The following is a 23,771-nucleotide window of genomic DNA, read 5'->3' as shown; positions in this document are numbered from 1 at the left end:
GTGTGAATTAGTATCATTTTCTGCGCTTTTGGCTACTTTTCTTTTAAATAGGTACTATACCTGTAAGCACAAAACTCTGTATACCAAAATGTTACTCGTTTTGAATTTTAGGGTTACATTTTGCACAAAACTGACGATCTAACGCTTAATGCTAATTTCGGTTAGGACCTGAAAGCTCACCAGTACGATTATTCCCAAGTCAATGAACGCAACAGACGCGTTACGCACGTCTGTCTCCATGGCAACACAAGCGGTGCTTTTATACTTCTCCGTCTGCGTCGGGACGGAGACACGCAACGCCAAAAAGCTCGTGAAAGCTAAAAGAAAGTTTGTTTTTCTGCTAATAGCTACTACAAGCTACCTTGTGAGTTATTCCCCGTTTAAATTAGTCAGTGTTTTTGCTGTTACAACCATTATGACATAATATATTTACATGAAAACTAACTTAATTGTTTGACTACAGTTGTCCAAAAGTTCGTTATTGGGTAAACATCTGCTTGCTAACTAACAGTTATGCTAAAACGCCATTAAAATTGATACTGTCGGTCTTTATTAGCTAGCTGTGACTATGCTAACGCCACAAACTTTAGAAGTAAATACAATTGTTTAAAATCACTTCTGTGTCGGTGACACCACAGCTAGACCCCCACAGCCGTGTCCCGCAGCTGTTGGGAGGGTGACGTTCACACGCTGCTGCTGGCTGCTGAAGCCGCTCAGAAGGATGATATTCTGACTTTTACTCATCAAGCCATCTGGGGCCCAGCAGCCTGAACTGGAGTCAACCTCCCAAAGAGACACAGCAGCTTCTCTGGAGCGCTTCACAGAGCCAAGAAGAAAGTTCTAACTCCCCGGCACTCAAGAACAAACAAAGACGCTGGCCTGTGTCAAGAAAAAAGAAATGGAAGCATCTCCCTCTGAGAACACTTCTGGCACTGCTTTTGTAGAGTCTGAGGTCTCTAGGTCAAAACAAGATCAGACTAAAGATTATTCATCGCATGCCGGCACAATAGGAGATGCAACTGAAATAGATTCTTGTCCTTCGGATGTTCTGACAAACCAGCTAAAAGGCTGTTCTCAGAGAGAATCGGACTCTTTATCGCACCCAAAGGGAAGCGTGCAGTTTTCCTTGAGTCACTCCAACCATGAAGGCCTGAATAATGAAGGCAGACTGGAGAGGAAACAGTGGGTTGATAAGGAAGTTGCAACCAAACAGGTCGTGTTGGCAGAAAGAAATTTTGCTGAAGCTTGTGAGCAGAAACTACAAAAGGTATTAAAAATAAAGTTACCCACGCTAAGCCAAGTAGATTTGTAATTTAATGTGTGCGTTTTCCTTTTGCACAAAGGAGTTGAAAAAGTTGTCAGTGCAGAGCCGGCCCAGCAGAGACCGCCTTGCGGTGTTCAGTGACGTCTTTGATGATGTATGTGAAGGCTCGCCAGTATTTGGACACATCCTGAGGGAAATCAAGGTTTTTCCATTTCCTCTGTACCCTCTAGCACATTTTTAGCATGTGCCGTCAGATGTGTTTGAGCCAAAAGAGACTGGATCCCTGGTGTGGTAAGTGGAGCAACCATCGGAACCTGGTCTTCGTGCATCAGTGAGCAGGACTTCAGACGGCAGTGCCTCCGTCACCACTCATTCACCTAAAATGTAATGTGTCATGCAAGTTTGTTCCACCTGACGCTGTTGCTCATGCATTCAGTGAAACAGTTTCACATGTGCAAAGGTTTACATAGCTCTGTATTCGTTGTGCGCATTTTTCACTTTTGCAGATTAGAATATAATTAATACCATTTGCTGTAAAAAAAAACACTAATAGACTTTTATATCTGACCTGAGATGTCTGTCCGTCCGTTTGTTTGTTCATTCAGTTTAAAACGTATAAACAGTTGAATTAAATAACAAATGTTTCTTGACAGACAAAAATGCTGATTATTTTCTGTAGCGTTTTTGGCACATTCACTGTAATTTTAAAGGTACAAATTCTTACTTAAAAATGGGACTCATTTCAAATTAAAGACCCAAATTCCCAGATCTGAAAGAACATTTTAAAAAGAGTAAAGCATCTTTAAACAACAAGAAAATTCTAGTTGTCATTTTAGAATTACCCCGTCCTGGATGAATGAGAGTACACACACCATTACTACGAAACATGCAGTGACATATGATCTCTTTTTTTTTTCAGGCAGATTATGATTTATATGCGAACCACTTGATACGTTCCCATTCCTCAACTCTAAACATGGTAAAATGCACTGCCTTTGTAATGAATTGTATTTTTATCAAACAATTATGTAGTTTTCTGCTTTAGTTTTCCTTCTCTTGTTCCTAGTGCTCACAGCCACTGAGTGATTCAGTCAAAGACACTGATGTGAAGGAAATGGGTGAAAAAGAGCTGGACAATGCTCCAAAACAGGTGTGCATGCTGGAACAAGAAGCTAGAAGAGCTCTGGAGGAGAAGAAACGGTACTAGAATGATTTATAAAGCTAAATAAGAGGAAGTGCATTTTACTGGTTTAGGTTTCTGCTCTTTTAACATCAGATTCCAACACGAGTTGCAGAAAATTTCAGCTGTAATCGGTTCAGAAGACAACCTGAAGAGTGAGTCCGCATTAAACCGTCCTGAAGGGAAAGTGGTGCACACACACCTAGCATGTGTACCGTGCAAACAGATGCTAGGAGAGTTCTGTGAGATCACTAACTCAACAGTGCCTTCTGATGATCAGCTGTGATGCATGCATACAAACAGATCCATTATGATTCACCATTTTACATTGACTTGTTTCCTCCTCTGCGTGTGAGCAGATACATCTCTGTCCATGCTTCAGGACAGTGCTAACATCCCTCAGCTCAGGCTTCAGGTGCTTAAAATAAGAAAGGAGATTCAAGACCTGGAGAAGGAGATTGGTGAAAATCTGGTGTACGACGTTAGAACTTCTGCTACTGAACGGCGTATCAAAGAAGTTAAGGTGTAAAAGCTGCATCAGACCAACTCAATATCTACTTCATCCTGGGTATCAAGAAGTATCTGTGCATTTTAGCATGTTGTTTACATGTTTTTCCATGTTGCTTCCCTCCAGACTGAAAGTATGAAACTAATAGCCTCAAATAACCGTCTGAGGACCATCAGCAAGGCAAGGCAATTCATCTTTTTAAGAGAAATCTAAGCATTACATGTTTGCATTTTCTAAACTCTTTGGTAATCTGTAATCTTTAAGGATTTTGAGGAAAAAATCAATGAGGTGCTGAACACAGAGAAAGTGAACAAGAGCCTAAGACGGTATGTGGTGCGTGCTTCTCAGTATCTGACACGTATTTACGTCTTTGACCTTCTTTTACTAAGATTTGGGTTTTTTGTGTGTTTCAACCCCTGCAGGATGTTGTGGAGTGAAATATTTGGTGATCTCCAAACAGATGGCGAATAGTCTCAGTGAGGAAATCAAAGTTAGAGCATTTGTTGAAAATAATAAAAGAAAACATGCAATAAACTTTCAAAAGTGAAAAAATGTGATCATTTAAATGGGACATAGGACTTATTTCCTAGGTTTTAATAGTTCTATGGTTGATACAAAACACGTTTATGATGAACCCTGCATTAAGTTCCCTCCCACATAAAGCAATTAAATTCATTTTATTTTTTACTTTTTTAATACCTTCCAGAATGAGCCATTTCAGTGCATTGTCACTGTAAAGCCTCTGTCAAACAATGCTGCCGTAAAGCTGAGAGGGCATCAGGCAGTCTTTGGTCATTTATAAGTGGTCCAACTTTGGCAGTAATGTGGCGTGATCAAACGATTACACAATGGCGGCATAAAGGGGCTGTGGGGGCGGTCTCTGTGCTGTCACAGACTTCATTTCAGCTTGAACGTAACTTGCTTTTTATTGCGATTGAAACTGCTCCTTATGTCCTTTTCACAAGCCGTTGCTAAAGGTGTCTGGCCCTCACAGTCCTCATGAAGTGTCTGGTGATCTGCACTTTAACGCTAACAGAGAACCTCCCAGAGCTCTAGTTTGCCATCTCAGCTGATTCTGTTTACAGAAGTGAAACTTATGCTCGTGTTTAATTTCATTTTCAATATAGTTTTTGGCTGGGGCTCGGTGGTAATTCCACACATGATCATGATACCACCTTCTGTTGCGCCTATTCGCCATTCAGAGATCTGGCATTGCAGTGGTATTACTACAAAGTACAAAGCATCGCCATCCCACCACACTTTCATAAGGTACACTGGCGGCAGTGTTACTCAGATTTGCCAGCATCGGGTGTCTTTTAAGGTGTAAAATTGCCTGTATTTAACATAGAGCCTTCCAGAGTACTGGAACCCCCCCAACACCACCAGCAGGCAAGGTGGGTTAAGTGTCTTGCCCAAGGACACAGCGACAGGCTGAGCAGGGCTCGAACCTGCAACCTTCCAATTATGGGGCGAGCACTTAACTCCTGTGCCACCGTCGTCCTTATGAAAGCAGCTAAAGAAAAAAAAGCTAGAGATCTCCACGCCCACACATCCCCCACTCAGGTTGCTATAAGCTGAGAAGCTCCGATATCAAAGGGATACTTGAATAGAGCCGCTGGTCCTCCAGCAGCAGCAGCTCTCTTTTGTACAGAAGTGGTGGCTTTCCATTTGTGACATCACAAATTTGGACTGTTGGAAACAGCTTGTTTTCCTAAAACCAAACACTGACTGAAAACAGGTGGATGTGTGTTTTTCACATATGGAGTTTTTATAGCGGCAGTAGAGCTCCACATGGCAGCACAAATGGATGTAAAAAGGTCAGTTTTGCTTGACATGTCCTCTCAAATAAACTCATATTAGTTAGGTGATTCGGAAGCTTGTCACATTTGGCAGAAGAAGTCATCTTAGACAATTCTACATTGATTTTGAAAATAAATGGTCTTCATACTTTGATCATTTTCTATTTTTGTATAAAACTAAGACCATTAAATGTTAACAGTCTGGTTTATGGTAGCTATAACTCTAAAGAATCTATAATACAGTAAGATCTGGGCTCTGATTGGATCATTGCAGAAAGTAGATAAAATATTTAAAAACATGTAGCAGAAAAAAACTGATGTTTATTGTCATCATTGAGGTCCTTTTGAGTTTTACCCAGGACAGGCAGTATGGTCTCAGCTGTCAGATTCTATAATAATCTTGGGAATTCAATATTTTCCACTCAATGATGGCACGTTCCCCAGGCCAGGAATATTCAGGGGTTTCATTCCAGATTTATGAAGAAAAACAAACAACTGTTGATGGCATGTTAACTTAACCCTTGCCTTGCTGCATGTTGACATGATACCAGAAAATGCTTCTTGACAAATTAAAGGAAAAAATAGATAAACTTCCAGAAATTTCTAAATAAAAGCAGACAATGTTTGGAAGTGGAGCAATAAAATGTGCATTTTTGTTGTTATTCTGTTTTTCTTAACTTGTGAGTTTATAAAAATGTAATGAGTAGATGACAGCAGTGTTGTATGTATTATACATATTGGGTCATTTGTAGAGCGATACTAATGATCCAAGCAGGATCATTTTTACTAAAATGGGAGCAAACTTCTCTCAACACAAGATGGCAGTAGTCACATGAAAATAGTTCACCTATGGAAGAAATGCTTTGTTCTGCACCGGAGTCAAAGACCTTTACTGGCTTTATTCTTTAATTTTATGTTCTCTATTCATTTTAGGATCACATTTAAAGATAATAAAAAAACTCCAAAAAGCTCTTGCTGCAGCACCGTCCTCTTCTCAAATAAAACACTGAGTTGTCAGCTTGTGACCTTTATCAAAAACAGTAAAAATAGTTTGAGGTTTGTGATGTCTTGAGAAAGGTCATGGTGGGGGGTGCATTAAAGGAAATCCAAAGATGGCCGTCTCTATGTGACTTGAGTCATAAAGTCCAGTAATAACATTGTGCCCAAAAATGGGGTGAAAACATTTTGTTTTGTTTAAAAACTGAGAGGATTAGCAAAATTATAAGATAGTGAGACCTTTACCCCTGATATGACAGAGTGCCTTGCTGTCCGCCTGCTAATCAGAGGTCAAAGTCTGCACTCAGGCTCGCAGTCAGACCAGAGGGTGTTTTTGTTTTGCTGCTCCTTCCTCTGAAATCTTGTTAACAACACATCTCCTTGTGGCGGATACCTGCTTCTGGATTCTGATTTACCATCATGTTACTGCGGACAGTGGTTCTTCTTGTCTGCGTGTCTTTGGGCACGTGTGCCACTCTGGGATACTACCACAATGGAGAAAAAGAAGAGGCTGTTGTTATTGATGCGGGTGGTGCAGCTGATCCACAAGTTGAACCTAACGTTAAAACACGTCCAGTGGAAAACCAGGGAGCGGCCCAACCTGAGGTGGAGCTCCACACGGCAGGTCTGGAGACAGGAAGTGCCAAGTTGTATTTGGAAGCTGTCACCAAGGAGGAAACCCCTGCCGGGGAGGAGGCCAATGAGATCAGGCCAGTTCAGACCAGCAGGTCTCCAAGCAAACCTGAAGAAGAAACCAGCGGCTGGAGCCTGAATTCAATACGGAACAGTTTTCAGACGGTACACGGATACTTTGATTCCCTTGTGGAGCTGGTTGGGGGGCGTGATGGCGTATGTCAGTACCGCTGCAGATATGGTAAGGAGTAGGGTTAGACCGATGTAGCAGGCTGATATTTACTAGGGATGTGTGTTGGTGAAATTCTGGCGATCGATACGTGTCACGATACAGGCAGACGATATGATATATCAAGATATATTGTGATACATTCAGCCAGATGATATTAGCCATTTTTTTAGACTGAAATTATTGTAGGAATAAACAGTCCAAACTGATATGTCAGGGATTCCCCCAGCGCTTTATAAGCCTTGCGGCCCGCTGGGGAACGGAGCGCCCCCAACCCCCCCACCCCCCACCCCTTCCCAGCCAAATCTGCCAGGCTTAACTCATTTGGGAAACCCTGTATGTAACATGTTTAACATGAGGTATCTGAACCATAATAGAGAGATTTACATTTCAGTGGTAGAAACAAAACTCATTGCACACTGCTGCCAACTAGCGGTCATCATTTGAATTGCACCAAAAGAAAAGAAAATACACAAATGTTTGCATGTAAATTCTTCCAAAAATTACATACACTGCTTTTAAATATCAATGTATTATCACAGGAAAAAAATCACGATATATTGCCATATCGATATTTTCTTACATCCCTAATAATTACCATCTTTTATGAATTAGCATCAGCCAACATACATCTTTCATAAATCCGATAGAGGGAGACTGGTAAACGGAGTTGTGAAGGGTCCCGGAACGGCTGGTGTGCTTTATAGATCTGGTGGAGGTTCTCCGGGCTGTTCTCAGCATCAACCGTTAAAATCATCCTAGAAGAAATCGGCTGTACAGATTGGCTATCAGCAGCTCTCTACATGTCAGTATCGGCATGTGCAATACAAAACCCACATTGGCCTAACTCTAGTGAGGAGGAAATCTTCAATTTGTACATTTATTCAATTTCTACACTTTATAGTTGAATCTATTCACAGCCCCACCTTCAGTGCAAATATCCTCTAAGAGAAGTCACACCTGACCTTTGACCTTTTCAGGTGAGCATCCGCAACCTCGGCCAGGTTACCAGCTCCAAGAGCCCAATGGCTGCAGTTCTTCGTTGGTGGGATTCCAGGTGAATGCTGCTGTAGGTGGCCTTCTCTGAGCACCGACAGCTCAGAAGAGTGTGATTGCGTACCTACACATCACAAACTGCAACAAATTTAAATGTTTGTTTATATTTGGCAGCTCGACATGGGAATCCCAGCTATGACAAAGTGCTGCAACCAGCTTGACATTTGCTATGACACTTGTGGCGTGAACAAGTACGACTGCGACGCCAAGTTCCGCTCTTGTCTGCACGACATCTGCTCTGACCTCAAAAAGAGCCTGGGGTTTGTGTCAAAAGTACAAGGTGAGGATTTTGCAGATTTGTGTCTCCTTCCCCTGTTTTTCCACCATTAAGGAACAGAATACACGGTGAAGTCTACTTTCCCTCCTCTCAGCTTGTGGATCAATGGCAGATGCGCTCTACAACACAGTGTGGACCCTTGGTTGCAGACCTTACATGAACAGCCAGAGGGCAGCGTGCATCTGCGAGGGAGAGGAGAGGGATGAACTGTGACAGAATGACAACTCCTCAGATGTTGGTTTATCTCATAAGAGCCAGGAATTTAAAAGATGCAAATGGAGAACTTAAGAGGGCAGTTTCACAGATTTATTAATGTACTTGCAAGTATTACAGGTTCAAATATGGCTTTGAGAATTTTAATTATTTGCTCATGCAAATTTACCTCTCAGTACTCCTCATTTGGGTCAAATTTGAGCCTTTATGACTCCATTACCATAAATCACTTAATGACTCCACACGAACGTGTCTATGATAGGAAGATGAAGGGGATACGGTGGTCTGATCAATTTCATTCAACGAGAGAGATGCAAGATAATTACAGAGGTGAACACGGATCATCACGTTCTGCTGTTTAACATTTATTATTAAACTCACTAAAGCTGTTGTGTAGGTCTTTTCAGGTGAGTTTCTGTGGAGAGATTATGAAATAAATTATATCTCACCTGTTGTAGATAGTTCTTTTGAAACCATCATAAAATGGATTGCTGCCATCTTGGAATTGCTTTATTCTCAAAAATGTCATAAACTTAAACTTTTTATTGAATAAATTATTATTTATATATACATGGAGAAGTGATCAGCAGGATGAGAAACAGCTGAGTGATTTTCAGAAGAGGCAGGCGTGCAATGGTGGTGAATAACTGGGGAGCATTGGGGACGGCATTAATCCAGATTATAGCTGGCCCCACTCAGGCTCCACTCTAAAAAACAAAATGCTGAATTAACAATCAAGTTATGTAATTTGTTCCACCAAACTTAATTGCTTAACCCCCCCCCCCCCCCCCCCCCCCCCATTGTCTTTATGGGTGACCCCGTGCGGGAAGTTGACCATTGAGCATGATTGCTGGGGTGAGGTGGTGCTCACTCCTCACCCCTGCCACATGGACCCGAGGGATAAACCATCAACACTGCTCAATGATCAACTTTCCACGCGGGGTCACACCCATTAGGACAGTGGGAGGGATAAATGTAAAATATATATGTTAAAAGTAAATTACTCTTTATAATTAAGCAGCTAGGTTTAGTAGAACCACTTGACATAACTTGGTTAAGTTAAATGTTAGAGTGTAGGCATCATCTCCATCTGCTTCTCCAAACTGAAGTTATTCAAATAGCTATCTGCAACAGGTAAGATAATTATTCCACAAAACATTTAACTATGCCTTTATGTCATTACCTATCCATGTAACGTCTATTACAATGTTGATGTTTAATGTAAGTTGTCTGGCATTTACATTAGACTTTTTATTAGAGCATTGTTTATTTCCTGCTAAAATGGCACAATTTCCTCTAGATTGATCAATAAATTATGCAGTGTTTAAGTCAGAGTCGTGGATTTAAATGTGTCTATAGATGGACATTTACAAATCTATGAAGAGTGTGACTCAAATGAGCGTCAACCCGGCTCAGGTTGTTGAGAATAAACCGTAGCTCCTCTCAGAGGTTTCTAATGGAAAAGTGAGTCACTTTAGTGTCAGTAAATAGAGCTGAGACACACAAACCCAGGTGACTTCATCATCACCAGAAGTGTATATGTGTGTATGTGTGGGACTTTAAAGGGACAGTGCAATAGATGTTTCTTTTCGTTTGCATCCAAATAAAACAAATTATGGGTCTACTTTTTGTGCTCTTTTGACTTTTTTCCTGTCTTGTGTTGATGCTTTTACTGTCAGCATGTCGACTAGGGCAGAATATAGATGGGGCCTGTGCTCAGAGTGTGCTGCTCCGGAGATTCCTGCGTCCAAACGTCCCGTCGGACACGTCCGCGGCAGCGCTGGGCACAGCGAGTGTCTCCTGCCCCACATACTAACACCTGGCAGTGGAGGAACACTTGCTAAAAAAAAAAGTAGAAGACAAGCGTATTTTGGGAAAATTGTAAACAGAAAAAATGGACACAGTGTACCAGATGCTTCTAATTCAACATGTACTCATCTTAACCCTATGGAGCCATTTAAGCCCACGCATTCACCAGCTAGCTCCCAGCATGCTTAATATACTCACTCGATTGTCTTTGCCAATGAACTTGAAGACAGGGACCTGGAAGTGCTTGGAAAGCTGGTCTTTTGATGAATACTGTGTCATTGTTTCATCTGAGATGCATCTGTGTAGGAGGAATGAAGTGAGAAACCAGAGTCAAACGTGCGATTCATTCATTCACGTTTCTCTAACAAGTCTCTCTGTTAACGCCGGCTGCTCCATCTCCCGAGAAACACCACAAAAATGGACCATCTTGCTGTCCTGTTAGTGTCAAACTGCAAGAGGAAAACGTTTTTTCTCCCAAAGGGACACGAGCACGTTCATTTTCTCTTCCCTGTGAATTTGTTTTTACACATTCATCAGAATGCAAAACCAGACATAAATGTATTTTTTTTATTTGGCATTTCATTGAAGGAGCGTTGGTTTCCTGTCTTATTGCTGTCAAGCAGCCGATACAAGGGGTTTTGCATCAGCCTGTGCTGAAACTTGACATTTATATCCTAAACATGCAGGACCACACCACACATCTTATATAAACTGGAGAAAACTCCAAAAATATAGACAAACTGTAGCAGTAGCAAAGATTTTGTTACTGCAGGTTGGTCTAGTCACAGACATCATCCCACGTGATCTGTTTTCAATGGCGCTCCAGCTGCTGCAACCGTAGGCTGCACAAAAAACGGTCGTAGTTGCCCACGCTGCATTGACTCCAGTTGGGTTTGGAGCGTGAGGAACCCATCCAATATGGCGGCAATGCTGTAATCTTCAGCGCTCAATGGGGAATCTACTTATTAATGTCTATGGTTCTAGCCATGCTCCATTGTGGGCTCTTCAGGTCTACCATAGGTTAAGTTTGCTCTGAAGTGCCTCTTTTTTCCCTCCACCTGAACCAATCCTCATGTAACCCTCTTATCTCTATTAAGGTAGCGCCACTCAGGGTTGCGAATGACCACAGTCACCAATTCTTGTCATGTGTCTTGCCCGTCTTGCCCATGTATGTCTGATCTCTGAATTGTGTGTACTGAAACTCTAATTTCCCTCTGGGATTAATAAAGTATCTTTGATTTGATTTGATTTGATTTAGGTTGGGCCAATCACAGCACTCTATGTTTGTAGAGAGAGACTGGGCGGGCTTAGCACCGTTAAGGCAGAGCTATTTTAATCATTTTGTTCTGATGATGGCAGAGCTGCGATGGAGCAAAACAGCAAAGATGGCTGCAGCTCATTTAAAACAGCTTTGCCATCAGCTTTGGACAATTTAGATCTTCTTCGAGACATAAGCAGATAGAGGTACCGCCTGTTGACCAGTTTTTGTCACTATGAATATGTTGCGTTGTTCATCATTGATTGATCGTCATCTATGCCCCACCTGGGGCATAGGCCACCTTTAAGCACTTTCCAGCTCTTCCTGTCGTGGGCCAGCTTCTCTGTCTGGCTCTACGTGTAGTTCCTTATGTAGCCTCCGAAGATGCCAACGGTGGATTCCGTAAACTCACATGGTAAGAGGACACATTACTTGGAACCCACAAAAGAAAAGAAAGATGGGACGATCCAGAAACACATGGTGCCCTGACCTGATTAGTCCAAGCTATGTCCAGCTGTGTGCAGAGACATTTTGAAAGACAGCTATAGATTCCACCCATATGACTACGTTCTGTCCACGGGACCACATATTTACATATATAGGATGGCTTGAAGACTAGAAGTGCATTTTTCGGTAATGAAAGCTATCACTTAAAGATATGGGGACAAATCTGAAGAATTCTGAAATTATCAGTGACAACTTTTTGTTTCTTGGAAGACTGGCCTTGTCTTGCTGGTGTAAACAAAGACTGCGTGGAGCTAAATGGATCGTGCCTGTGGCCAATAGAGGCAAAACAAAGACCAATTTATAGAACAACACATCAACAGTGGGATTCATATTCACCCATCTTTGATGAGAAAATACTTGAGAGCCTGGTCGGCTTTGGGTCCTGGAGTTGCGAAGCAGCTCTCCACCAAGGTAGAAAGGCCCTCCACTCTTTCTTTTGGCTCCACCCCAAAGAACAGGGAGTCATGAAGGCGTAGCTGTGGCGGGGCGTGGTAGGACTCGGAGAACTCTGCATTCTTGAAGAGCTCCAGGTTGAACCGGAACACTCCTTCGCTGTGACTTGCCAGCTCCAAGGCAGAGTTGCGTAGGCTCGCCTGGTATCCGTCCGACACCTGGTACTCTCTGGGGAACTCGCAGGTCACTGGGAGCACCAACTTGCTGGTCCGGACAATGACATCCTTGCTGCTGCCTGGGCTGCTCCTGGGCAGGCCCGTCACCAGATTGGTCCCCACAATCTTGTTACCTGTCACCTGAAAGTAAACATTTTCTTCACCTTTTTCAGTTAAAGGACACGTCGAAGGGTGCAGCCCTTTTCAAATATGTCCCACATAAAGCCTTGTGCACGTTTGAAGACTATATTAGCCTTGAGCCTCTGACCTCCACAACTGTACCGCAGGTCTTTAGGCTGAATCTGAGGTTGATGTGTGTGCCGTTGGAGATGCCTCGGCAAGACGTGTTGGACAGAAAAAGCTCTAGTCCGCCTACTAGGTCTTTGGGAACAGACACTGTGATGGAGCTGGGATCACACTGGACTGGTACTGCAGCAATGAAAGAAAAGACAAAAACGAAAAACACATTTTGGTTAAAAAACAAACAAACACTGTGTTGGTGCTGTAAATAAATTAACAAATAACTCAGAACAGGATAAAAATAGCCAGAGATTATTCACTGAGCTGGTTTTTGTCCTCTACTTAATAGCATCCCTGACTCCAGCTACTTTTCACATAATGATGGCAAAATGTACATGGAAAATCCTCAGTGTCATTGTACTTAAATCCCATAAAAATGACAATAATCATTGAACCATTTAGGTCACTGAGCAGGAATTAATGGAAATTATTCTAATAATGCAGGTAGACAACACATCTGAGCAGAACTGTCAAGAAAATCCTAATTTTCTTACCTCTATTGTCTATTGTATAGCCTGCCAGAAGGTAAATAGGAAATTAACCTGCACATCTCAAACTGTAAATGAGGTTAGGTGATGGTTCCTCACAAATCTTCTTTAGAGTGGGCTGTTTATTAATCATAATAAATGACAACACTGTGAAATATTTAATTTACCTATTATGGCCTTGGGAAGTACATTTTTGCACTGGAACACATTTGGAGATAAATGAAAGTGCCTCTCTTTCAAGCTTCCTTGTTCTCACACACATATACACACCCTGGCAAGTGTGTTTATCCTCTCCCAGCTCCAGCCCTCTGGGACAGAAGCACTGATAGGAGTCCTGCAGCGAGGAGCAGCCATGGCTACAGCCTCCGTTGTTGACGTGACAACCTGCAGTCTCTGCGAGAGGCAGCACACGATGAAGGGAATTAAATGCATAATGACTCCCTGTTTAATTATCTGTGTGCAGCATCTACCTCTACAGTTGTGTCCATCTTCACCCAGAGTCCGACCCCGCCCACACTCACAATGCCTGGAGCCTTTGGTGTTCACACACACCTCTGCACAGCCGCCATTGTCTTTATCACATTCATTTACATCTGGACACAGGACACAAGCAACGTCTTGTCAGATATGGTCATCAGATGAGTCTGGTTTGAATCCACTGAGCAGCACATGGGAGGAGTTTATCACCTCCAGGCAAGTTCCTTCCATTTTCAGGGTTGAGGGATGATAGATGGACTCCAAAGGACCTTTAAATGAAGTTTATAATACTAAGAGGACTGGTAAGAAAATGATGATGGATGAAATAAGAGTAGGGGGCAAAAGATAGAATGGAGAAAGTGAGGATGAACACCAGAGAAATTAACGTTGATTTATTTTCATTTCATTTTACACCTAAAATGTGTTCACCTTGAAATAGACAAGATCTGAATGCCTTGGCTCAAGTTTGAGCTCACCAGTGAAGAACGTTCCCATAATGCATCTGCCAAACATGCCGATGTCTGCATAATGAGTAAGTCGTAATAGCTCTGAACTTTAAAGAGCAAGTCACCCCTACCAGAATTTTACTCCACTCCCACTTCCTGTTTGAAAAACGTAACAAATGCTGTTGCCTGGTAGATAGAGAGGGTGGAGCCACTAACAAATACACACACACTAAGGCTCGCAACGGCATCGTGACATCATATGTTACCAGCTAATGTCATAGTGTACCTCTTAGCCAATAGCGATGGCAGATTTTAATTCAAATGTAGGGCAGAGTTTTTCAGCTGGGTTCAGCTAGCCGCAGGGCATTTCTGCTTGGACTAAAAAAACACCTGGTGTAGGTTACTGTAGCTTCTCACAACCAATCAGAAGGGGCATCAAAATACGCAATTTTCCCTGCGAACATTTAAATACGTGAGAGGCGTGGAGGGGGTGTGGGGGTGCGCGGACCGTTTCACCCTGTTTACTGACCGTCAGAGTGGGTGGGGGGTGGGGTAGAGGTTTGAATAGTCAGCGTGAGATATTGGAGGTGTGGCGTGAGAGCGTGTGGAGAGTCAAAGGCGTGAGAGTTGGCTGCCCTGCAAACATACCAGAAATTTGGATTTAAAAAGGCATTAAAAGTTAGTCACAAGTAAATATTAGCACATACTGATCATTAGAATTAGCAATAGCATTTTCATCACAGGGCTGCCAACTTTCGAACTTTTAATATGTTCGAGTTTGGGGGGGGGGGGTATTCTTTGATGTGAGATATTGGAGGTGTGACGTGAGAGCGTGTGATGGGGTCAAATGTGTGTGTGGCACGCTCAATGCATAAGAGCTGGCAGCCCTGTATCATCATGAGCTAATGAACTGAAAAAGCACAACTCATTCAGACGACCGTTGTTTAAAGCTTCTCCGGATCACTAAAATATTAACCTGAAATAAAACAGCTGTAGGCTTCCAGGTGAGGAAGGCAGCACAAGGTAGTTTGTTGTGTCGATCACTTCAGCACTGGGTAAATCCTCCTGGGCATGAAAAGTCTGACTTTTAAAACTAAATGGGTCGTAACATGAAGGAAGATGTAATGTTTTTGGGATATCATATCTGTGCCAGCTCATTTGAACCCTTAGTAAAGCCGCTTTCAAAAAGCAACATTAAGTTGGTTTTAACACTTCAAGCTATTGCTTCTAAACTGGTTCCAGTGATTCTTGAGCCATAAACTTGATCAACTTCACATTGCACAGCCCACTGTCGCCCTCTGCTGACCAGAAACTGCACTTAATAGTTTTGTGATTTGGGTAGAAAAACTAGTGGGAGGTTTCTATCTGCTTTATGCCAACAGCTGTTTACTGTGCAGGTAGCTATTACAAAGGCTGGCAGTTAGCTTTTTCAGTTTGGCGAGAAGAAGAATTTTGCTGGGACGGATGGGTGGATAAAAGTAAGAGTACTGACTTTGGAGTTAAAGCAAAGAGCTAAAACCAGAGTGAACATCAGCGTGGCCTACACTCAGTTGAGGGAGCTGGAGGACATTATGAAATCATGGACTGATGGTGACCTGGCTTTGTTGCTACTGGACTTGTAGGCAATAATATGTATGTGTCCAACAGTGTGGATCTTTCTATTTCAGAGCTTATTTACTATCAGTTGGCTCGTGTTAGCATTAACTCATAGTTAGCCCTATAGCTACAGTGGGCTGCGGCAGAGTTGTTGGAAACGTATTAGATGTTACTAAAGTACAAATTTTACACAATTTAATGTTGGGCTTTTGGGGGAAAAACAGTTTGCATGATATTGTTGTTTAAAAAAATAAAAATAAATCAAGTAAAAATGACAATATAAGAAGTCGTATAATTTTCTTTCAAATTTAAGCACTTATGTTTCAACAAAAAGCATCTACAAGAAATTAAAGTGGCCTGTACTTGTATAGCACCTTAGGGTTCTACAACCCCTCAAGTCCCTTTACAACACAATCAGTCATCCACCCATTCACAAAATGGTGAGTTACTATGCAGCCACAGCCGCCCTGGGGCGCACTGACAGAGGTGAGGCCTGCTGAACACTGGCGCCACCAGACCCTTCGACCACGGTCCAAGGCAGGTTAAGTATCTTGCCCAAGAACACAATGGCAGCGTTTTCTGGTCAGAGCTGGGATTGAACCTGCGACTTTCCTATTGTAGACAACCCACTCTACCTCCTGAGCTACTGCTGTCCCAGTTGGCAAACAAAAAAAAACTGCTGCCTCAAAGTGACACGACATGAGATCATGAAGAAGCTTCAATATATAAAATCCAGTCTAAACTACCTAAAAGATAAATCCACCATCACTAATCTTGTGCTTTCTGCAAAGCAGTTAGAAAAATATTACCATGATGTCTCGAACACCATTTTTTCATACGCACATTTGGTTATTATCTAAATGAAAGTGAGTCAAATTTGACTCCTGACAGAAATATAAAAGAAAAAGTAAAGTGCATTTGCACAAAGAATGATATAATTCTGTTACATCAAGTTAACACTAACGGATGTGGATGGGACTTTAAATGCATGATCCTCATGTATTCCCACCCCCACACGCTTGACTCACCCAGACATGTTTGTCTGTCTGGACCCAGGACCGTTCCAGGACCACAGCGGCATTCAGGCACATCGGGACATCTGGGACCCATGCATTCAACCTCATCACAGATGTCGTAGAAATCTGTGCAACACGAAACACACAACATCAGGAAAACAAAACGATAAACCTTATTCTAAAGGTTTGCCTTGAAACTCACGGCCACAGTAAACATGGAAGCAGACAGAGGGTCTGAGCAGGCGGTACACAAAGTATCCTCCAGGACAGGCTTTCACGTCGGCGCTGGTGTTCCACTGGCAGCAGTTGTTGTTGAAAGTGGCACACACGGGCAGGGTGACGGTGCCCTCGTGGAGCTGCGGGTGGCTGCCGTTCAGCCAAATGGGTGCATGTGTTCCACAGTGATTCTCAGGGATGCAGAAGGTGGGCATGGCATCCCCGGCCATGCCGGTGAAGCGGTACCACTCCCCAGACATGTGGCTGTCACACAGGGGCCCGCTGGACGACTGGTTTACCGAAAAATCCGTGTTCCTCCAGGGTTCGTTCAGGCTGATGTAGGCAGAACACGGGTCCAGGGCTGAGATGGGAGAGTCAATTTTAAAAATATGTTAGTATGATTACTTCTTACTGAGGTAGGTGTATAATTTTACTATGCTTAGATTTGTAGTCCAAAACCTCCATTAGAACTGATTTTATGCATTAACAGTACTTGTTGTTCCCTTGGTGATCAAAGGCAGAGATTTGTCACAAATTAACTCAGCCTTTCAATTTCAAAATCTGTCAAAAATACAAAATGTTAGCGTAAAAGCCACCATGTAACGTCATCAGTTCAATAATACCCCGCACTCCTGTTCTCAGGATTCGTACTTGTGTTATCACTGCGCTCGCTCTGAACTTGAGACAGTTCTCCACACCTTCATCTCCTCACGCTTAGACTACTGTAACTCTCTTTTCACGTGTCTGAGAAGAACCTCCCTGAACCGTCTACAGGTGGTTCAGAATGCCTGTGCTCGGCTTCTGACCAAGTCCTCCAAACACACCCACATCACCCCGCTTCTCCTCCAGCTTCACTGGCTGCCAGTCAACTTCAGGGTAATTTCAAGATCCTGGTTCTGGTCTATAGGGCCTTACATGGACAAGAACCATCTTACATTGGTGATCTTCTTAGTCCCTACACCCCCAGCAGGTCCCTGAGGTCCAGTGATCAAAGCCTACTGGTTGTGCAGCACCAGGCTAAAGGTCAAAGGTGACAGATCATTTGCTGCTGTGGCCCCCAGACTCTGGAACTCTCTCTCCCTGAGCCTGAGATCAGTGGACTCAGTGGTCTCCTTTAAAAAGCAGCTGAAGACTCACTTGTTCAAGCTGGCTTTTGTATGACCTTCTTCACCACTCTCTCTTTATTCTGCTCTCCCCACCTATTCCTCCTTCCTCAGGATCCACTGATTTCCCTCTTTCCTGTTGACTCTCTCTTTCTTAACATTTTTGCTTTTAAATCCCAATTGCCTATTTTTGCCAGTTTTAAATATATTTTTAAACATTTTCTAAATGCTTTTTTACTTTTTTTTGTGAAGCGTCTCGTGATTTTTATCTTGAGAGGCGCTAAAGAAATGATATTTTCTTCTTCTTCAAAACATCCATAAATTACTGTTATATTACAAATGATATATTATGACCAGCTCAGTGGTCTAGTGGTATGAGAGTCCACCCTGAGAGTAGGAGATCGTGGACCATATGGTCGGGTCTTACCAAGGACTTTAAAAATGGGACCCGGTGCCTTTCTGCTTGACTCTCAGCAAAAAGGGGTTTGATTACTGTAAACCACCAAATAGTTCCCGAGCGCAGCCGTGTCTGCAACTCACCGCTCCCCCAGGGGGATGGGTCAGATCCAGAGAACAAATTCACACACCAGTGTGACCTAATGAGACCTTCACTTTAATTCTTTGGGTTTAATGAGACATATTTAATTTTAAAGGGAACATATTATGCCAACGTCTCTTTTTGCATTCTTTAGACAGACAGACAGACAGACAGACAGACAGACAGACAGACAGACAGACAGACAGACAGACAGACAGATAGACAGACAGATGATAGACAGACAGACAGACAGACAGACAGACAGACAGACAGACAGACAGATAGACAGACAGATGATAGACAGACAGACAGACAGACAGACAGACAGACAGACAGATAGACAGACAGATGATAGACAGACAGACAGACAGACAGACAGACAGACAGACAGACAGACAGACAGACAGACAGACAGACAGACAGATAGACAGACAGACAGACAGACAGACAGATAGACAGACAGATGATAGACAGACAGACAGACAGACAGACAGATAGACAGACAGATGATAGACAGACAGACAGACAGACAGACAGACAGACAGATAGACAGACAGATGATAGACAGACAGACAGACAGACAGACAGATGACAGACAGACAGACAGACAGACAGACAGACAGACAGACAGATAGATAGATAGATAGATAGATAGATAGATAGATAGATAGATAGATAGATAGATAGATAGATAGATAGATAGATAGATAGATAGACAGACAGACAGACAGACAGACAGACAGACAGACAGACAGACAGACAGACAGACAGACAGATAGATAGATAGATAGATAGATAGATAGATAGATAGATAGATAGATAGATAGATAGATAGATAGATAGATAGATAGACAGACAGACAGACAGACAGACAGACAGACAGACAGACAGACAGACAGATAGATAGATAGATAGATAGATAGATAGATAGATAGATAGACTTTATTGTCCACCTCGTATTGAGGCAGAAATTTGTCTTTGACATGGCTCACCTTACCATATCGCATTCACACGAATACATAAAAAGACAATTAAAAGTTATTAGAATGTTATCATCGTAAAAAAAATAAAACTTCAAGAATTCAGATTTGTAATTGCGGTGGGAACAAATGATTTCTTATAGACACCTTTCTTGGCCAGTGGAACCCTGAGCCTCCTTCCTGATGGAAGTAACCGAAAATGTGGGTTCAATGGACGGGTTGAGTCTGCACTGATCAGGGTAGCCTTCCTGTGCACTGCTCGCTCGTGAAGAACAGGAAGTGGGATCTGAGGTGAACCTGTAATTTTGCTGTCTACTTTAACAATGCGAGAGGGTTGTGTTTTGTTTTTAACTGTAAGAAAGTTATACCAAGCTGTAATATTGAAAGTTAGAATGGATTCAATCAGTGATTTGTATACAATTGTTAGGATGTCCTTGTTCACATTGAGTGCTCTTAGCTTCCTTAGCATGTGGAGTCTTTGCAGCGCGTTCTTGTAGACACCGTTGCTGCGGACGCTGATACTCTGTGCTTCAGGCTGTGATTCTTCTGTGCTTCCATGTGGCCTTTGTAAAAACTCCAAACATAAAAACGTTGGTCTTTATGAGTAATGTAACAAAGACAAGCTGTTTCAAGAAGTCCAGGGAACTATTACAACTTAAGAAAAATATAATAAGCCCCTTTTACAGAAGTGAATGAAAAATAAAATTGAATCTTAACCAAATGTTTTATCTGCTAAAACAAATAATGAATTTTTAAGTATGGTGCGAATTGTGGCCTATTCATCTTTCCAGTTCTTCAAAAGTTCACAAGTGAAATCTCTCAACAGAAACTATTTCATGTGTACTGTCTACCTTTGCATATTGTGCACATTTGTTGGCCTATTTTAAATAATCAGTGTTTGTTTTTGTTAAAATTTGAGGACCTTTTCTTCATCACTTCACCAAGAAAAATTTCTCACGTAGGCAATCTCAGTAAAAAAAAAAACTCATTTTGACCAAAACACCAGACAGATCACCAAATGAATAATAAAAAGGAAGCTGGACGTTTCTTTATTCTGATCTATGGCTGCTTTTGTGGCTCCATCTCTGCAGCCAAAGGGAAGTTTTACTTGAATCCATCACATCTAACATATTTAGTCTGGTTTGAGTCCTGGAGCTTTTAATCGCTCAAGAGATGAAATTCAATTCAAGTTTATTTATATAGCACCAAATCACAACAAGAGTCGTCTCAAGGCACTTCACAAAGTAAACATTCCAATACAGGTTAGTTCATTAAGCCAATCAGTAAAAAGTTTCCTATATAAGGAACCCAGCAGGTTGCATCGAGTCACTGACTAGAGTCAGTGTCTTTACAGCAATCCTCATACTAAGCAAGCATGCAGCGACAGTGGGGAGGAAAACTCCCTTTTAACAGGAAGAAACCTCCAGAGGATCCTGGCTCAGTATAAGGTCACTCCTTGTCTCTACGTAAGAGCGAGCGATTGTTTCCATTAAACTCAAACTGGTCAGACTGAAGGCTGTTTCAAAAAGTACACAACAGAATTTAACTAGCATGATTTGTGTTAGCCCAAAGCAGAACTTTGTAAAAGTTAACACAGACGTAATTAAAGCAAAAGCCAACAAGCTGCATGTTTGCATTGAGCTGCATCACACCAAGTCTGCAGCACCAGGAAAAACCAGCTGAAAGAGAAAACACGGTGCAGCAAAAGAATTGTTAGTTTCTCCCACCTCTATGCTCTCTCAGCAGCGCAATTAAGAGGTATAGATGTAAAACACAAGGAGACAAGAGGCGATGCAGGCGGGTGAGAGAGGCTGGGATGGAAGGAGCGCAGCATCTTACGTGATCAGTCGGAGCGGGATGAGCTGTTTTCTACAGCAGCAACAACAATCATTCCAGTTCTCTAGGTTTTATTTACTGTTATTTTTTCACTCTCGGGGCTGAATCTTGTTCAAAAAGTGTCAACATCATCAGAGCCTGACCTGATTTCCAGTATCAACAAGATGTTAAGTCAGAAACAAACATTCACTCAGATTTCCCTTCTGTTTTCTGTTCCTAGAAGCTTTCATGTGTGATGCACTTACAAACCACACCCACGGCGTTTTCTCCTCCATCCTTCCTCATCAGACGCTACATCTTTTCAGGGTGCCGCTGCAATAAAAGCTGAAGTATAAATCTATACAACTCAGGCCATCTGACAGATTTAACAACCTTTTATTTTTGGGGGGGAGACGTACGGCTCACCCTCGGTGCTCCAGTTCCAGCTGCACAGCAGGAGCCGAGGATGGAGCTGACTCATGTGGATGCATGCTAATGTGAGCGCTAAATCTTCCAGATGGGGCCTGAATGAGTTTGTTTAGCTGTCGAGAGGAAGGTGGAGCCCAGTCAGGCGTGGTGATGAGTCCAGCCAGTGGGTTTTATTTGTGCTGGGCACACTCTGTGCAGACAGGTCTGATTACTACCTGATCTGTAGACTTAATCACTTCAACAGAAACTGTCGAACAAGAAGGCTAAACAATCTCAAAAAGCAACACATCATGCCCTGTTCCTCCAAACTAAACAACCGAGACTAGAAAAACCCTGAATGACGTAGAAAACACAGCAGGCATCAATTTGTTAAAGTTAAGATCAAAGGTCATGTAGTCAGTAATGGGGGGGGGGGGCACATTAGCATCTGTGGGAGAGTTCAAAGACTTTCAAAATAATGTTCCTTATATCAGAGAGGGTGTGTGTGTGTTATGTAACATCTACTGTAAAGCTAAAGCTGCACTCCAGAAGGGCTTCAGACCAAAAGCGGTGGCAGTCTGATGGTCCGGTGCCGCTTTGCTGCATCAGGACCTGAACCTAACCATGAATCCTGCTCTCTCGCAGGAAATCCTGAAGGAGAATATCTGACCTTTAACCTTATGCACGAAAAACCCTCCAGTGTGGCTCATTTCTGAGAGGTACGTAACTCCTCCACAGTGAGAAAGACCCTGTACTTTTACATCACGAAAGCTTGCAGCTTTCAGGTTTAGAGGTCGTTTGTTTGCTCCTTCACGCTGAACCAGGCTGGTTTGGAGAGCTTTGCTCACTCAAATGAAATCATTAGAAAACTTTGTTTACTTAAGCGGAATGTGTCTGTTATTAGAATGTGTTTTCTGATCTGAAACAAACAAAAAATAAAAATGGAAAATACAGAAAAATCATTACAGAGTCAATTGTTTTTGAACCCTAAAAACCGACTTAGTAAACCAACAAGATTTAGGAAAATGTCTAAACTTTGGAAACTCATTGGTGACCTTTTTAAAGCTCTAGAACGTGATTGGAGTTAATTGCAACATGAAGGTCATTCCCTCTTAAACACAACATAATGAGGTCTAAACAAGCCGACTGCTTCCTTGCTTTAAAAAGGAGATTTCTAATTTAAGGTCAAGACATACGAACAGTTTGCTCACCTGCACCTGTGGCTGCAAGCATCTCCAGCTGAAGATGGATGACCATTAAAAAAATCATGATGTTCTGTCTCACTGTTGGTTAAAAGACAATTAAAGCTCCGACCTGAGTCCCGGTGTTACCTCTAACATCACCCACTGATAGGTGGTTCTCGTTTATGTCATGTTCACGACCTTGAAACCCCCCCCCCCCCCCCAACCCAGACAGGAGGCCATCCTCCCATTGTCTCTGCTCCCCTCCCTCCAATCCCGCACATCATCATTCAAAGTAGAGATGAGCATTTTAGCACTTCACTGAAGCATCCTTCACTTCAAGGATACACACCGCTCCACTTTCCAGACTTTTGGTGTGGACACACCGTGCTGGAGGAGTAAAACAGCCATGAAGGCCATCAGTAGCAGAACTTTCTATGGTGAGGCTGAAGCGGTACCTCAAGCATTATGAGGGTTGCTTCTCTTTTGTGAGAAATGGGTCAGAACAATAAAATCAAATTGTTTATAAAATGAAGGCTAATAAAAAGTTTTAAGTGCACCAGTTGTCTGTGACACAACTTTTCCTCCAGAGAATCTGAGAGCAGCTTCATTTTGGTCGTTATGAACATTTCTGTCGGAATCCTTCAGGATAAATTAGAGCTGCGTTCAACGGTAGGTGCACTGCAAACCAAAAACGGATGTTAAAATAATACTTGAAAACTCCAACCCTCTGCTAGCTGGTTAAATATTTAACAAAAAAAACTCAAACTCAACTACTTTTAATAAAATCGAAATCGACTCAGAAAAACACCTTACTGTCCCATATTAGAGAAATATTGGCAATTAAGCAGCAAGTAGACCCACACAAAG

General features: G+C 42.4%; 3 protein-coding genes across 4 annotated transcripts; 2 read left to right on the top strand and 1 right to left on the bottom strand.

Moving 5' to 3' along the window:
• The first annotated feature begins 261 nt into the window (after nucleotides 1–261).
• Nucleotides 262–3,489, top strand: LOC107375589 (uncharacterized protein C6orf118). The gene is made up of 10 exons (XM_015944176.3): nucleotides 262–364; nucleotides 639–1,267; nucleotides 1,344–1,466; nucleotides 2,184–2,243; nucleotides 2,331–2,464; nucleotides 2,541–2,599; nucleotides 2,804–2,967; nucleotides 3,079–3,132; nucleotides 3,217–3,278; nucleotides 3,375–3,489. Exons 2-10 carry the CDS (start codon nucleotides 899–901, stop codon nucleotides 3,421–3,423), a joined length of 1,074 nt encoding a protein of 357 aa, XP_015799662.2. The 5' UTR covers nucleotides 262–364; nucleotides 639–898; the 3' UTR covers nucleotides 3,424–3,489.
• A 2,368-nt stretch (nucleotides 3,490–5,857) lies between these two features.
• On the top strand, nucleotides 5,858–9,779 carry pla2g12b (phospholipase A2, group XIIB). 2 transcript variants are annotated; one of them, XM_015944500.3, is made up of 4 exons: nucleotides 5,858–6,621; nucleotides 7,590–7,666; nucleotides 7,780–7,945; nucleotides 8,037–9,779. In XM_015944500.3, exons 1-4 carry the CDS (start codon nucleotides 6,168–6,170, stop codon nucleotides 8,153–8,155), a joined length of 816 nt encoding a protein of 271 aa, XP_015799986.1. In that variant the 5' UTR covers nucleotides 5,858–6,167; the 3' UTR covers nucleotides 8,156–9,779. The 2 variants fall into 2 exon arrangements, with proteins under 2 accessions (XP_015799986.1, XP_015799985.1); XM_015944499.3 differs by having other exon boundaries at nucleotides 7,590–7,678.
• A 63-nt stretch (nucleotides 9,780–9,842) lies between these two features.
• Nucleotides 9,843–23,069, bottom strand: oit3 (oncoprotein induced transcript 3). Its single transcript, XM_015944495.3, has 9 exons — nucleotides 22,932–23,069; nucleotides 16,863–17,237; nucleotides 16,673–16,786; nucleotides 13,596–13,718; nucleotides 13,396–13,518; nucleotides 12,606–12,766; nucleotides 12,066–12,478; nucleotides 10,163–10,262; nucleotides 9,843–9,995 (listed from the first exon to the last, which is right to left on the bottom strand). The coding sequence occupies exons 1-9, from the start codon at nucleotides 22,987–22,989 to the stop codon at nucleotides 9,843–9,845; spliced, it is 1,620 nt and encodes a 539-aa protein (XP_015799981.3). The 5' UTR covers nucleotides 22,990–23,069.
• Nucleotides 23,070–23,771: the final 702 nt, after the last annotated feature.

Source organism: Nothobranchius furzeri, chromosome 12 (genome assembly GCF_043380555.1).
Source record: "Nothobranchius furzeri strain GRZ-AD chromosome 12, NfurGRZ-RIMD1, whole genome shotgun sequence".
Taxonomy (NCBI): domain Eukaryota; kingdom Metazoa; phylum Chordata; class Actinopteri; order Cyprinodontiformes; family Nothobranchiidae; genus Nothobranchius; species Nothobranchius furzeri.
The sequence above is the reverse complement of the archived record's forward strand: the minus strand, read 5'-3'. Positions and strand labels throughout refer to the sequence as shown.